Here is a 15880-nt window from a genome sequence, read left to right on the forward strand (position 1 = left end):
TCATCTCTTAACAGTATTATTATTAGCACTCCATTTAATGGGCGAATATATCTTGGGGGCCCTTAAGAACAGCAGTATCTGTAGCAAACTACGATGATGCCAAAATAACAACACACTCACAGTGAGGACATAATGTATTCGGAACTTGATGTCTGATTACAGTATTTGCTTGATGAGATCATCTAATATTTCGTCATTTTGTTGCCGGATACTAAACTAGAAGGAATAGCTTTATAATCAGTAATAGCAAGTCCTCCAAAAACCTTTAGTATCCATCAGGATCATCTCAGAATACAAAGGTAACAAATGGTCCTTTAGGAGAAATACTTACTTCACTTCGGGGGGTGGCAACAAAAACCAACCAACCAAACAAAAAAATCCTGACAGCTTTATAAGCTTAGAGAGATTGAAAAGTTTGAATGGATGGGCTTTTGCCAAATAAATTAAGAGGAAAAAAGGTTTAAAAGAACAAGATAAAGGCACATGCTGAGAAAATGGTTGCCAAAATGGATTCAGTATATGTTTTTAATGAAGGTGGTTTTTACAAAGATATGGTGGAAATGAACAGATGGAAAGAATCTTCCAAGATGCAATCATTTCTCTGTATTATGTCTTACAGAATCCAGGGACACATTATGTTAATTTTTTAATTATTTCCCACAAGGGATTCAATGGAAGGGTCAACCATAATAATGAAAAATGCAGCAGCATTTACACTGTGGAATCTGAGAAACTGAAGCACACTGAAAGGAAAAGGTTTTCAGTTTGATGCAGGCCACTCTATAGTAGCAGAATCCAAGACCCTGAATTCAAATCTTAACAGAATAACACAGTTGGAAGGGACCTTGGAGGTTTCTAGTGTAACCTCCTGCTCAAGCAAGAAACCCTATAAAATTTCAAATAAATGGTTGTCTAATCACTTTTTACAAACCTCCAGGAATGGAGCTAAACTATCTTGAAATGAATTACCTTCTTTTGCTTATTTAAGAGGCTTATTTTCTTGGATGGCCAAGAATAGTTGGGTGTGTGGATAAAGATGATAGATGGATGGATACATAGATATCAATTTTGATATTAAAAAGTATTTTATAACTTTTAAAGGACTAAAGAATCCTCAGCAAAACAGAAGTATGTACTTTTTGAAATTATTCATACAAAAAATAATTTTTATATATAAAATATTATTCAAAGTCAACATTCTATTCCAGGGGTGTCAAACTGCCGGCCTGCAGGCTGGATGGATCATAGCGAAACCACATCCATCTCGTTGCTTACAATGGCAAAAAAGTCATGATACGTCATGACACATCACATGACGTTGCGAGTTTGACACCCTGTTCTATTCCATATTCCCCATTATTTTTCTAGCCTAGTTTCTACTTGTCTAAATAATAAAGAGTTAACTTTATTTGGAAAGCACATTTCTACAGCCAAACACCACAGAGTTTCCTGAACTGTCCTAAATAATCATTTTCCTTTAGAATCACCCTGTCCATTCAAAACTCTGGGGACATGGCATGTTGAAGATAATGAGAGCGTATAGTTCAAGGCAAATCAATACATACATTATGAATAGAGTGAGATTCTAGCATTAAGTACCAGAGAAAATGTAGCCTTTCCTGGATGATAATTAGATCTATAAATAACTACATATATACAACAGTAACAACAATACCATCAACATCAACCTTCTATTATTCCTGTGATTCAATTTTGGATTTTATTTTAATTTTTTTTTGCAAGTGAACCATATATCTGAAACAAGAACCTGACTCATGGAAGAAGCTAAGCCTAACTAGAATATTGCGACTCTTCTGTTCCTATTGGTCTTTAAGTAGATGTACATTTATCTCCGGATAAATATACTAAAGGCTGAAGCCCTCATAGATACTGTATGGTCTGTGTGGGTCAGAGCCCTGGATCAAGTTCAGATAATTCTGCATGCCATCCTCTTCTTAGATCAACTACATTCATATTCACGGACACAACAAACAGAGTTGGTACAAATAAATGATTTGTTTGTAAATCTCTAGTTAAAAGGATTCCGCAGCAGGTGATGGAATTCTAGAGATCTGTTGCTGATATCATTAGACAACAATGGGGCCTGATGGATGAAGAGTGTAACCTGAGAAAAATTAAAGCTGCCATAATCTGGCCTGTAACAGTCTCAACAACCATTAGATGGCAGTAAGAAAACCGACTCTTTACTGCCATCTAATGGTCATCTGCCAGTTTCTTATGATCAAGTTGTTGGAGAGAGACTGTCACATTCAGGAGGAGGGATCAAGCGGGGGATCAGTCTGGAATCGTTATGTAGACACAAGAAGGCAAGGTCTGACTCTCCTTGAATACTGTTGAACCTTCCTTAGTCTTTCTGGTGGCAAACTGCCAGTCTGTGAAGATTGCTGTGAAATATGCTTGAGTAATAAAGTAGCTATTTTATACTCTACATGTGTGAATCTAGTTATTTGCACCTGACACAAATAGATCAAATTGTCTTTTCTGGGTCTTCCCTACTTTCCTGTTACTTTTTGTTTAAAAATACTAATCCTACCTCTAAGCTTAGGCACTACATCATACGTTATGTTGTATGCATACAGCATCTTCCTTTATGTCTGGCTGTATTCTTTGGCTTAGCTGATTCTTTGCTGGTAAACACTTCATTTATTAGATACATTTAAAAGAATTCCTACTTGAATAAAATTCCTTGGAAATGTAAAGCATACAAAAGTGGCATTGATCCAGAAAACAAATAGCTGGGTATAATTATTCTAGGTGTTTTAAATTAATTTTATTACATGTGGTAAGCAAGGACTTTCAATAAATTTTAGTTTCAAAGAATGTTTTTCACTATCAAGATTCCACTTCAATTCTAAGAAGCAGGATATATAAAAAGATAAAGAAAGCACGGGGGAATAATCACTTACCTACTGGGTTAGGGTAGCTGATTGCTGAGAAAGGAAACAGAAATAGATTTATAAAAATACTTTTATATTAACAGTTAAAGATGCAAGAGAAAAAAACAAGTACCTGGATTTGATCTGATTAAATACCGTTATCCTTTTGTTCCTGGGCAGATTCAAAGCTGAGATTGAATGCAGATAATTTATAATTTAAATCTTGAAAATTGCCCCAACAGAGACTGGCCACAAGAAATTGTGTTCTTTTTGAGAAATAAGAAATGTATTATATTTATTTATTTTTCATCCATCTATCCACTCATCAAGCAGCTCTGGGTGGTTTACACAGGATTGAAAACATAAAGAATTCCATTTTTTCATGGAACTTGGTGGGAATTAAGAAAACTTGAAAGAATGGATGCCAATATTTGGGAATGGTTGTACCTTGTATCATATCATTAGACTAAATTTTATATGAAAAGAAGTTTGGGAGAGGATTAAATCCTGTAGGAGAAAGCTCCATATCAAAAGAATTTGATGCCCCTTGTTTTCCCATTAAATTGTTATATAGTATGCTTGCATAAAACCATGTCCAACTTTATATTCTATACTAATAAACCAGTAAAATGTGTGATAGAAAAAGGTTTGATATTCATTCGATGCTAAAATCAAGGCTCACAAATTCCTCCAGATCTTGTACCTTTCAATGGTCTATAATCATAATAAAGATTTGATCATTTCTTTCTAAATTGGATACACTTACCTAAGATGCTATTTGATCATCGAACTATATACTGTTTATTCATTTCCCCCTAAAATGATTCATGGATACAAATGACCTTGTAACCTAATAGTTGGAAGCAAATTGATGACATATTTCACATTAACTGCTTTGGTGATGGTAGTTGAACACTGAGACCAGTTTATATGGAAGATAGTCTGGGTAGCACATACTGTATATGATATATATAAAAAATCACCTTGATCTCTGGAGGTGTTGAGATATAACACAATTCCCTGCCAGGAAATTTTGAGATTTGTTGATCAATATATATGGGAAAAATCAGTGGGAAAACGTTTCTCTGAATAATGCAGGTCTATTAAGATTTTGTCAAAAGAAATACACTTCCTTCAGTTAATACCCGCCTTTGAGGATTCAAAAACAGTCAAATAATGGAGAGAAAGAGACACTCACGTTCTATATAGTGGATGATACGGGTAGCCATGTCCCCCATCCCAAACCGGGTTATGGGTGTCAAACGAAGTTCATAGCTTTGAGGCACCTTCAAGTCAGTCAGGAGGTATTCCTGTAACATGCCCTTTTCCATCTTCCTCACAGAAATGGATTTAGGGGGCAAGTCCCTGTGATTCAGCTGTGATTCAGAGATATAAGGCGGGATTGAATTAAATAAGAGTAGATAGTTATGGAAACTGAACATTGAAGGAATTTTGTATTTGAATTTTTGTATTCCAAGTATTTCTTCTCTTCTCTTTGTCAATTAAGAGTTGTTATTCAGAGTAAAAGCTGCTGGTATTCGGCACATTCCTGCATATGCTTGACTTAGTGCTAAATTCTAAAATATGGAAAAGGATCTTGAGTCCTCAGAATCTCAGAAGTTCATAAATTTAAAAAGTAGCAATTGTTTTTAACTTCTATAATGATAAAAACTCAACCTACTAATGGATTTGGGCTTTAGTTTCTACTGAATAGATTATGAGAAGTTTGTAACTAGTATAGTAGGTACTTTCATAAAATTATGGAGCAGATGTTCTATTTCCCACTGTGTTCTATGCAAACAAAAGCTGGACTCAATCGTGATTTGCACAGTATTAATGCTTTTTGCCACAGGCACACTTTGCATTTATAAATATACATTTTTCAAAATTGTAGTGTTTTAAGAAAGTCCATATTAATAGCAATAGCATTTAGACTTATATATTGCCACATAATGCTTTATAGCACTCCCTGCATGGTTTATAATGTCAGCATGTTGCCCCCAATAATCTGGGTCCTCCTTTTGTCACCCTCGGAAGGATGGAAGGCTGAGTCAACCTTGAGCCAGTCAGGATTGAACCTGTGGCTCTGGGCAGAGTTAGCTTGCAATACTGCATTCTAACCACTGTGTCACTAGAGTTCCTCATATTAAGGCAACATGGACAATCCCAGATTTTCTTGTGTACTTAAATGTATATTTATAAGGACTCATCAGCTTTGGGACAAAAGTCTGTGATCTGATCCTTCCTTCCCTCAATTCTCTCCTCATTTTAATTGAATTTCTCTTGAGAGATTTGGACTGAACTGAAGTTGCCACACTGGCTTAGTTCACCTACAACTCTACTCCATGCTTTCCTTTAGTTGTGTTTTGTTCTAGAACCCATGGTGCCCTGATTCACACATGGTGCTAAGCTAGGATTTACAAATACAATGGCTGAGTTTATATTTATATATTTATATTTATTAAACTTATATACCGCCCTTCTCCCGTAGGACCCAGGGCAGTTCACAAGGCAATTAAAACAACATTACAATACAAAAATTAATGCCAATTAAAATAGATTAAATTTTCCTTAATTAAAATCTAAAACCCCTATAACTCTGATTAAAAACCCAATTACAATAAGTTAAAAAATTAAAAAATCCTCAGTCCTGGCCGGAAAGCTCAAAGAGCCAGGTCTTCAGGTCCCGGCAGAACGAACAAAAATCAGGGGCAGTCCTAAGCTCTATGGGTAACTGGTTCCAGAGGGTAGGTGCACCCACAGAGAAGGCCCTCCCCCTGGGTGTTGCCCGCCGGCAATCCTTTGCCGGTGGCACCTTGAGAAGGCCCTCCCTGTGGGAGCGCATAGAACGAAGGGAACTTGATGCCGGCAGCAGGTGTTCCCTGAGATATCCCGGACCCAAGCCATTTAGGACTTTATAAGTCATCACCAGCACCTTGAATCTCACCCGGAGGGCAACTGGAAGCCAATGCAGCTCGCGGAGCAGAGGTGTTATATGGGAGTATTGGGAAGCCCCCATCACAACTCATGCGGCTGCATTCTGCACCAGTTGAAGCCTCCGAGTGGTCCTCAAGGGCAGCCCCATGTAGAGAGCATTGCAGTAGTCTAACCGGGAGGTCACGAGCGCATGAGTGATTGTGCGCAAGGCATCTCGGTCCAGATAGGGCCGCAACTGGCGCACCAGGCGAACCTGGGCAAAAGCCCCCCCTGGTCACGGCTCCTATATGATCTTCAAGGCTGAGCCGCAAATCCAGGAGGACACCCAAGTTGCGAGCCCTATCAAGGGGGGGTAACACCTCACCCCCCATCATTAAAGATGGAATAGAATGGTTCACTCGAGATGCCTGTACACACAGCCACTCAGTCTTGGCAGGGTTGAGTCTGAGCCTGTTTCTCCCCATCCAAACCCGAACTGCCTCCAGGCAATGGGACATCACGTCGAGGGCATCACTGAGTTGGTTTGGGGTGGAAAGAAAAAGTTGGGTATCATCGGCGTACTGATGATACCCCACCCCAAAACCACGAATGATCTCACCTAGCGGCTTCATATGGATATTGAACAGGAGGGGAGAGAGGACCGACCCCTGAGGAACTCCACAAACAAGAGACCTCGGGGCGGACCTCTGCCCTCCCGTCAACACCGACTGCGAACGGCCCAAGAGGTAGGAGGAGAATCACTGCAAAACAGTGCCCCCCACTCCCAACCCCCTGAGACGTCGCAGCAGGATACCATGGTCGATCGTATCAAAAGCCGCTGAGAGATCTAATAGGACTAGGACAGAGGAACAACCCCTGTCCCGAGCCCGCCAGAGATCATTCATCAGTGCGACCAATGCCGTCTCTGTGCTGTACCCAGGCCTGAAACCCGATTGGTACAGGTCAAGATAATCAGTTTCATCCAGGAACAGAGGAAGCTGATGCGCTACCACACTCTCAACAACCTTCGCTAAAAAGCGAAGATTGGAGACTGGATGATAGTTATTCAAAATAGCTGGATCCAGGGCAGGCTTCTTGAGAAGGGGTCTCACCACCGCTTCCTTCAAGGCGGTGGGAAAGACACCCTCGCTCAAAGAAGCAGATATCACTGCCTGGAACCAGCCTCGTGTCTCCTCCTGAGCTGAATAAACCAGCCAGGAAGGGCACGGGTCCAATAAACAGGTGGTAGAGCTCAGCCTCCCCATAATCCTGTCCACCTCCTTGGGAGTCACATGATCAAACTCAGTCCAGATAATACTCTCAAGACCGCTCGATTCCTCCCTGTCAGACTCTGCCCAGTCAGAGTCCAAACCGTTCCGAATCTGAATGATTTTGTCTGCCAGATGCTGGCTAAACTCCTCGGCCCGCCCCTGCAAGGGCTCCTCCCTCACCTCCTGAGAAAGGAGGGAACGAGTTACCCTAAACAGGGTGGCCAGGCGATTATCTGCGGACGCGATGAGGGCGGCAAAGTAATTAGACTTCGCCGTCCTCATCGCCACGAGATAAGACCTAGTGAAATATCTTATTCGCAATCGGTCAGATTCAGACCGGCTGGATCTCCAACAGCTCTCCAGACTCCGTCTCTGACGTTTCATCTCCCGTAGCTCCATAGAAATCCATGGAGCCCATCGGGATCTGCGCCGGATCAGGGGTCGCAAGGGTACAACCCGGTCAAGTGCCTCGGTGGCAGCCCTCTCCCAAGCCTCCACCAAGTCATCAGCCGGGCTGTGGGTGAGGGAGATAGGTATAGACCCAAGCGCTGTCTGGAATCATTCTGGATCCATTAGGCGCCTGGGGCGGAACCACCTGGTCGGCTCCGCAGCCCAGCGGCGAGGGGTAGCGTATTGGAAGACCAGCCGTAGGAGGTGATGATCGGACCATGACAGGGGGACAGGTTTGCCCATTCAATTCTAAAATCACATGATCTCTTAGCACAGTTTGCCAATCAAGTTTCTGTCCTCAATATTTAGGAAGATAGTAAATGGGCATGCTTCCATTTATTCATTTTTACTTATTAAACTGTGGTGCAGACAAAGGATAAGAAAAAATCAGAACCACACAATGGTGAGGAAGAGTTCCCTTTACTTTGCTCATAAATGCATGTATATCTGTCCTTATATCTGCCTGACTAATGAGATGAGCCATTTCCTGCCTAGTCCAGATGTCTCTTCTTGGCTCTCCATCTTTGCGGAAAGTAAAATGAAGTCGAGGCACTATTTGACCAACCTAAAAACAAATTGTCCTCTGGTACCAATCTACCCACCCACCCATTATTCTATTTCATTTTCACTGTCAAACAACCATCCTGGTCTTTGATATGTTAATTTTCAGATTCATACTTCTAAATTCATCAAGCAGTATTTCTAATATTCACAGCAAAACATTCAGATTTTATCCAGCAACATGTCATTGCCTGTATATAATGCACTTACACTCCTAATCAAGACCCCAATCACAATATTTATTCATAAATATATTAAACAACCAAAGGGATATGAAACACCCTTGTCTTATTTCCTGCCCAGTCTTGAATCATTCACTAAACATTCATGATTTATATTATTTAGCAATTATCTCTCTATAATTATGCAAAAAACATGTCCTAATTCAGGCCTATTCATGTTATCCCACGTTTTCTCTATATAGACAAATATGCAATCATTTTCCTTGCATTCATAGATTCTTTTAGTGACTTGCTGAAAAGCCAAAATCTGATCAGCATTTAGATACTGACTTGTATATGGCTATCAATGCTTTGCTGAGTCAAGGTTTCATGTAATTCTTTTTAGTAGTACTACATAGAGAAAGTTATTAGCCTTAGTTGTACATGTGTCATATGCAGCAATCCCTTTCCTAATTATATCACAGGCATGCCTAAACTGGTCTACTTAGTCTAGGGCAGGGGTAGGCAACTTCGGCTCTTTTATGACTCATGGACTTCAACTTCCAGAATTCCTGAGCCAGAATTCTGGGAGATGAAGTCCATGAGCCATAAAAGAGCCAAGGTTGCCTACCCCTGGTCTAGGGTCCTTAACCTAGAGACTGCCTTGCAGGTCAACCTATTGTCCACAATCCACTAATTCAGAGATTCAGATGTACACTCAAGTTGTATGGTGTTTAAATTATTTTTTGGGGGGGCTACAAAAGATGAACATAGCTACCCCTACATGTTATAGTTATTTCAAATGGACACTTTTAGACACCACATGGTCAAGATCCTTCCAATATAGCAGAGGTTCCCAACCTTTTTGGCACCAGGGACCGGTTTCATGGAGGACAATTTTCCCATGGACTGGGGGGTGGGGGTGGGGGAGGTTTCAGGATGATTCATTATATTTATTTTAATTTTTTTTAAAAAAATAAACAAATACTGCACTTTATTTCTATTATTTTTACACTGTATCAGTGACTTTCTGCTTCTAAGAAAGTGGGAAGGAAAAGAGGCAATCCTAAACTCAGCCTTCCAGCAAAACAAACCAAAGACCCAGCACGTTGAGAAGTGCTGAGAAAAGCACTGAAAGGGGGGGGGGGGAGGGCATTGCACAAGCCCAGCAGCCTTGGAAAAGGTACAGATAAGAGAGGGATTCCCTTGGAGACACAGTGCCTAAGGAGAAATGTAGCTTCTCCCCCTCCCCCCTTTCAAACTGGGTAGGAGCGTGCTTGGCTTGCAAACTTGAGAGCTGCACGAAGAAAGGAGCGCGAACACACACACACACACCAAATTAAACCACAAAAAAAACAGGGAGGAAATTACCAAAACATGAGGCACCTGGAGCACCATCCAAACAAAAGCAAAAAATTCAGTGGTCTTAGAAAAGGTACAAATGAGAGAGAGAGAGATTCCCTTGAACACCCAGTGCTTAAAGTGAAAGGTGGCTTCTCCTTGCCCCTATTTGCACCCCGAGAAAGCACCCTCACAAACACATACCTTGGGGGGGATCCCTCTCCAAGGAGGTTTTGGGGGGCCCCCAGGTTGCAAGCTGGGCTGGCGTGCACTTGCCTTGCAAACTTGGAGACTTGCGCAAAGGGACCACGAGCCCAGCTGGGGTGCTGGGAGAGGGAGAGGAGGAAAATGAGGAAGAAGAGGAGGAGGAAGAAGAAAAAAGTAGCAGGAGGAAGAGGAAGCAGGAAGGAGGCAGAAGAAGAGAGAGCACAAGAAGCAGGGGGAGGAAAGACGCTGAGCTCAGATGTTGCAAGCCAGTTGCCAGCGCAGTGCTGGAGAACCTTTGCACTGAGAAAGCTGGATTCTGCCCTGCCATTCTCCCATCCCTACCCAGACCCCTGAAGATTTGCTGCCTGCCTCCAGCTCTGCAGACGGACTGAGGGTTGGGGACCCCTGTGATATAGGATCTGATGCATATACATTTTGTATGCTTATTTAAGTTTTTAATAGAAATTAAGAGGTTTCAGACTGGAAATAAAGAGATGAATGAAAGACAAGGCTTTTTTTCACTCATCCTGTGTCTCTGATAAACACTGTACCATCTCCAAATAGTCTGTACACATTTCCTGTAGTTTAATAAGCAATTTGGAACTGCATGATCTCAACTGAAGTCATAGTTTGCATATATGAAGTGAAAGATCAGTGCTCTCTTGTTTCTGTGCAACAGTCTTATTCTACAATCCTTTGCCCATTCTGCATTAATACTTAAAAAGCTGCACAAGTGATGCTAATCTTTTATATCAATTCTAGTTTGCCATTCAGCTGTATAATTTACAGATGGTACTATTTCTCAAGATGATCAAACTCCAAGCTCCTTGAGTGACTATGTTCTTCTGTATGCATCTTCAAGCAGGTTGTACTCTTGTTTTTTCTCTTTACTTGCTTTTGCTCTTTTAAACAGAGCTTAAGGAAGTCTCCCTTGATTGCATGACTGCTACCTAGGATAAAAAAGCTCCTCAGGGATTGAAACCAAACAAGGAAGAATTATTATGCTTCTGGAATCTTGCTAGGGTCCATTTTAATGCAAAGGGGATTCACACGGCATCCCTAGACTTCAGCTTTTCTATTGATCTCCTACCAAGCAAAACACACTCGGAAGCAAAAACTTTTGTAAGCACTCCTATTTGTCATTTTACTTATAATAAAACCGGGGTAAATTCCAGCATCAAAGAAGAAGGGCTATTTTACAATATTGAACTAAGCATTTCTGATAGGGAGACAGCTGTCCTAACTTTAGGGACAACTGTTCCTTTATATTTGACAACTGTGTGAAGCCCAATTCACACAGCGTTAATTTGCAGGCCTGGAATGACTTTGATGATTCCTCTGTGCTTGCTCTGTTTGCAAATGTGTAGAATAAAAGACTTGTAGAATTGCATTTTACTTTTCAGTAATCTTGTAATCTGCAAGTTTGATTTTGTAAAACTGTACTTCATGGTTTTATAGAAAAGTGAACTGCATATACGATAGAGTCATGAAATTCATTTATATCTAGGCATTTACCTATAGAGGCCATTCAAGGTGCTGGTGATGACCTATAAAGCCCTAAATGGCTTGGGTCCGGGATATTTGAGGGAACACCTCCTGCAAGCATCAAGTTCCCTTCGTCCAGTGCGCTCACACAGGGAGGGTCTTCTCAGGGTGCCGCCGGTAAAAGATTGCCGGTGGATAACACCCAGGGGGAGGGCCTTCTCTGTGGGTGCGCCTGCCCTCTGGAACCAGCTGCCCGTGGAGCTTAGGACTGCCCCCCGACCTTCGGTCATTCCGCCGGGACCTGAAGACCTGGCTCTTTGAGCTCTCCGGCCCAGGCTGAGAATTTTTAACTGGGGTTTTTATTTTAAGGGATAATTTAATCTTTTTAAATTGTTTTTTAACTTTTGTATTTTGTATTGCTGATTTTAAATACCCTGTAAACCGCCCTGAGTCCTTCGGGAAAGGGCGGTATATAAATCTAATAAAATTAAATTAAATTAAATTAAATCTGGCCTTTAGATATCGGATTTTAAGACCAACCCTTACAGCATTTTCCCATAGTTTGACAGCTTTCTTGCATTGTTTGCATGATTATATATGCATATGTGAAAACAAATGCAGATGCAAAAAGCAACAGTACCATTAGAATTAAAATCACATTAAATCACATATATTTCATTAAAATGTTAGCTAATCTAATATAAGTGGGAAGCTGTTAACCCCAATTATTGCAGTAGGCTTGTTTTTCTGAAGTCCATCTTGCCTAGATTGTCTCAACCAGTCTGCTCCTATCATGTGTTCAGGGAAACTTAATTCAGACTGGGTCAATACATAACTAAAAATTAATTGTGAAAGAAAAAAAAACCCTTACATGGGTCTAATGTCCTGTGAAAAATATGATGTGAACTACATCTTTTCTTTGTATCCCTACTTTCTATAATCTGTGAAAAAAGAACTACTATGTCACATAGACACATAAAAGTAACATAGAACAGACTTATAAGAGCAGATAAAGAAAAAGATACTTTCCATATAAATAAACTTCTGAACTGTGCAGTAGCAAACTTACCAAGAAATCTTCTGGATTACAACCTTGGAAACTCTGACTAATAACTTTTGAGCAAGCTGTGGTGTTCTACCATTTTAAACCATTCTCAGATCTTTAGTCATAGTTCTTGCTCTGGGAATTTTAATGCAAGATTTTCTTTGTTTGCTCACATGAAGACCAAAAGACAAGGGTCTTCCTATATCTGAAGCCTCACTGTATATTATGACAACTTTATTCACTGAATAGACCAAGATTTCTCAACCTTGACAACTTTAACAAATTGTGGATTTTAATTTCCAGAATTCTCAAATTAGCATTAACTTTCCAGTTCATTCCTTCTAAGCACCAGGAACCTCAAGCTAAATAAAAGTTTAGGGTAACTATAGGGGGATATTTTGCAAGACCCTTTTAATCCACAAGGGGCTTCTTATTCAACAGACCGCTGCTAATGTATTATTATAGTACTGCAAAATGTTTTTCCTGCATGATTGATGTTGGCATTTCTACACAGAAACAACAGCATCGAATCCCTCAATCTGGGAGATTTTTCTTCCTATAAGGCTTCTGACATTATCTCCTACCCTGCTCTCTTATTATCTTTGTATTTCTCTCCCTTCCCCCCCAAAAAAATTTACTTTCTTTCATGAACACACTATCCTAGAGCTATGGTCCTATATTACTCTGGAGCAGTTAATAAAATATACAGCCAGGCAAGAATGCTGGGGGAAATGGAAGCAGCTTTATTAGAGATTCTCAATCCTCAGCGGAGGAACCTGAGTAGGACCCAGCAATGAGCTCATTCATCACTGGGTGCACTTAGCTGCTGATGGAGCTGAAGGAGAAACAGTAGAGAATAGTTCTCAGTCTTGATTTTTTGCCTTTACCTCCTCCCACTTCATCTGAGGAATGTAAGACTGGGTGGGGAAACCACATCGTTTCCCATACCCATAAGCAGCATGCTGCAGACATCCCAAAGGAAACTCTAGGAAAAGTGGAAAGCTGGTAACCAAATGATTTGATTCACACAGGTGAGGGCGCTGAGCACCCATCACCCAGAAGGGAAGCAGAGAAGGGCTTCAGTGGGAGAGTTTCAATTATCTCTCTTGGCTCCTTAGAATTATAGTGGAAAGTCTTCCTTCTTCTCAACCGCCTCATTTATTTATTTAGCATATGGTCTCTTTACAGCAACCTTTATGAGTAATGTCAAATCTGTACCCATCTCATGATATTCACAAACACTTGGGTCTGTATTTTGTGCAGTGTAATTCCCACTGAATTCTCTTCTTGAGTCTCTCAAAGCTTCTGAGGACACATGCTTGGAATTATCCATTTAAGTATCCTTGAATCTTTGTCCTCACAGATGCTCCTTTTCTGTTCTTGTGAAGTATTTCTACCAAGAATGCTTTGTGCACTGAATAAGTTCCCAGCCTAATAAGGAAGTGAGAAATTGGATGTCTAGTAAATTCTGTTTTTTTTTCAAATGTTTGGTCTTGATGTTGGGCTCCAACCATGTCTGGGTGCATCTATGTATCTTTAACTTGAAAGAAAATGTATTTTAAAAAGCTGTTGATTTTGTTGTTTTATTATTTTTGTCAATTTTTAATTTGCTTTTTAAATCCTATTGTATAAGCTATGAAGAGTGACTTTCTGATTAATATGGCATATGAGTTGATAAATAAACCAAATGGTTAAATCTGAATTTTCATGGAAATTACTTTTTATAGTATAGATTGATGTGTAAATGAGGAATCAATGAATGTATAGGTAAAGAAATATAAAAGAGAGGGGTTGGGATCAGACCAATTCATGTCACTATAATCTACATGAGTGCTATCATACTATATACTCTATGGAGCCAGAATTCTACAGAAGACATAGAATGGTTTCAGGGTTCAACTTTAGTTTCCTGTGAGCAATTCTTCCAAATAAGAAGATCAAACAGGTAGTAATTTTCAGCTGAATATGAGACATATCAGTATCATAAGCTCACCTAAAATGGCAAATGTACCTATGTTGCATTTTTTTAAATTAAATTGTGTCCAATTCTCTGAGACTGCCCAGACAAACCCCTGCAGTTTTCTTGCCAAGGTTTTTTTCAGAAGTGGTTTGCAACTGCCTGCTTTCTAGGGCTGACAGACTGACTGGCCCAGGTCACTCAGCTAGCTTTGTACCTAAGGCAGGACTAGAACTCATGGCCTCCCAGTTTCTAGTCTGATACTTTAACCAATGCACCAAGCCAGCTCTCACCTACATTGCGTACATCCTCCTAATATCTTTTCTTTGGCATTGTGTCATAGAGATGTCACTGGCGAGCAGTTTTGCATATTGACATATTGCATATTAGATTATTTTGTTTACAAAATATATATGTCTCCTATTCACTAGATTCTAGGTGGCTTATAATAATAACAGACAAAGTATATACCATCATAATCTAATAAAATCAAAATAAGATAGATGACCGCTACTCCCTGCTGTCCATTTCGGAAGCCCCTCCTTCCTGAAGGTCCTATGAAAAGGGATCAAAATTAAGTTAAAAAAAGGATAGTTGATAGTCCCTTTTAGAAAGAGTAAAGGTGTGTGTGAATGGAGGCAGAAGAATCCAAAGTGAAGGTGCTCCTCTTGAAAAATCCCTCATTCCCTTGATCACTTGGAGGAAAGTCCTCTGGCATCCCCTTTGATGTTTAAAATGATTTATTTTAAGCCTAACATACCACTCACATTGCTGATCAGGTCTGAACAGCTTAAAGTTCTATCATAGATACTCAGGATTAAAAGAATGAAAAAATAATATATCCAGATAAATGACATGTATTAACAGCCTTGAATTTCACCCAATGTTCCTATGGTGAAGACCCATAAAACTCCATGCAAAGAAGGAATCTCTCTCAATTCATCTTTCTCACAGAATTCTGTTTTTGTATTGTCTGAGCATGTATGGAGTTTTCACATGTGCTTGTTAAGGCAATGAGGTCTTTGGGGGAACTGGAATGTCTGTTTAGTTTGGGGGAGACGGGGAGAGGAACAGGTTTCCCCAACAGAGCCATTCATTTTTCCACAATTAAGCAGTGAGACACATAGATTTCCCAGTCAATGTGAAATGATGGAATGAAAGTTCAGAACAAATCAGATTTATTGCCATATAAAACTTTAGACAGAGAAACTAGAGATACCATGTCTTAATGGGCTCAAAACCATGACTGAGTCAATTTAAGAACCATACCAAGCTGTATGGCATGTTGAAGGTCCACTCCAAAAGTATGGCTGATTTGGGAGAGGGTTTGCAAAGAATAGCACTAGGTTTAAGCAGTTTTGGGACCAACTAAAAGATTCTAAAAATCCATAAACTGTTCCTCCCCCTAATTCAGATTATTTGAAGGCTCACCTTCTTATATATCAGCCTCTTTAGAAAGATGACTGGGATGGAGACTCACTTGTTCATTTCAAAAACTTCTCAAAGACATTAGGAGGAAGGCCTTTTGCTCAATTATGGTTAAGCTTTGGAATGTTTTTCCAGGAAAGCCTTTTTTTATTCAATTAATG

At 40.1% G+C, this 15880-nt stretch overlaps 1 protein-coding gene across 1 annotated transcript in view; it reads right to left on the reverse strand.

Annotated features, from left to right (window-relative positions):
- MDGA1 (MAM domain containing glycosylphosphatidylinositol anchor 1) overlaps window positions 1-15880 on the reverse strand; it is a 321444-nt gene that overhangs the window by 57450 nt on the left and 248114 nt on the right. The window contains exons 11-12 of the mRNA XM_081315387.1: window positions 4096-4273; window positions 2928-2951 (exon numbers count right to left, since the gene is read on the reverse strand). Coding sequence (XP_081171513.1) covers window positions 2928-2951; window positions 4096-4273 — 202 coding nt within the window. The remainder of the gene's footprint in view (window positions 1-2927; window positions 2952-4095; window positions 4274-15880) is intronic.

The sequence above is a fragment of the Vipera berus genome (assembly GCF_964194415.1).
Source record: "Vipera berus genome assembly, chromosome: 1".
Classification (NCBI taxonomy): Eukaryota; Metazoa; Chordata; class Lepidosauria; order Squamata; family Viperidae; genus Vipera; species Vipera berus.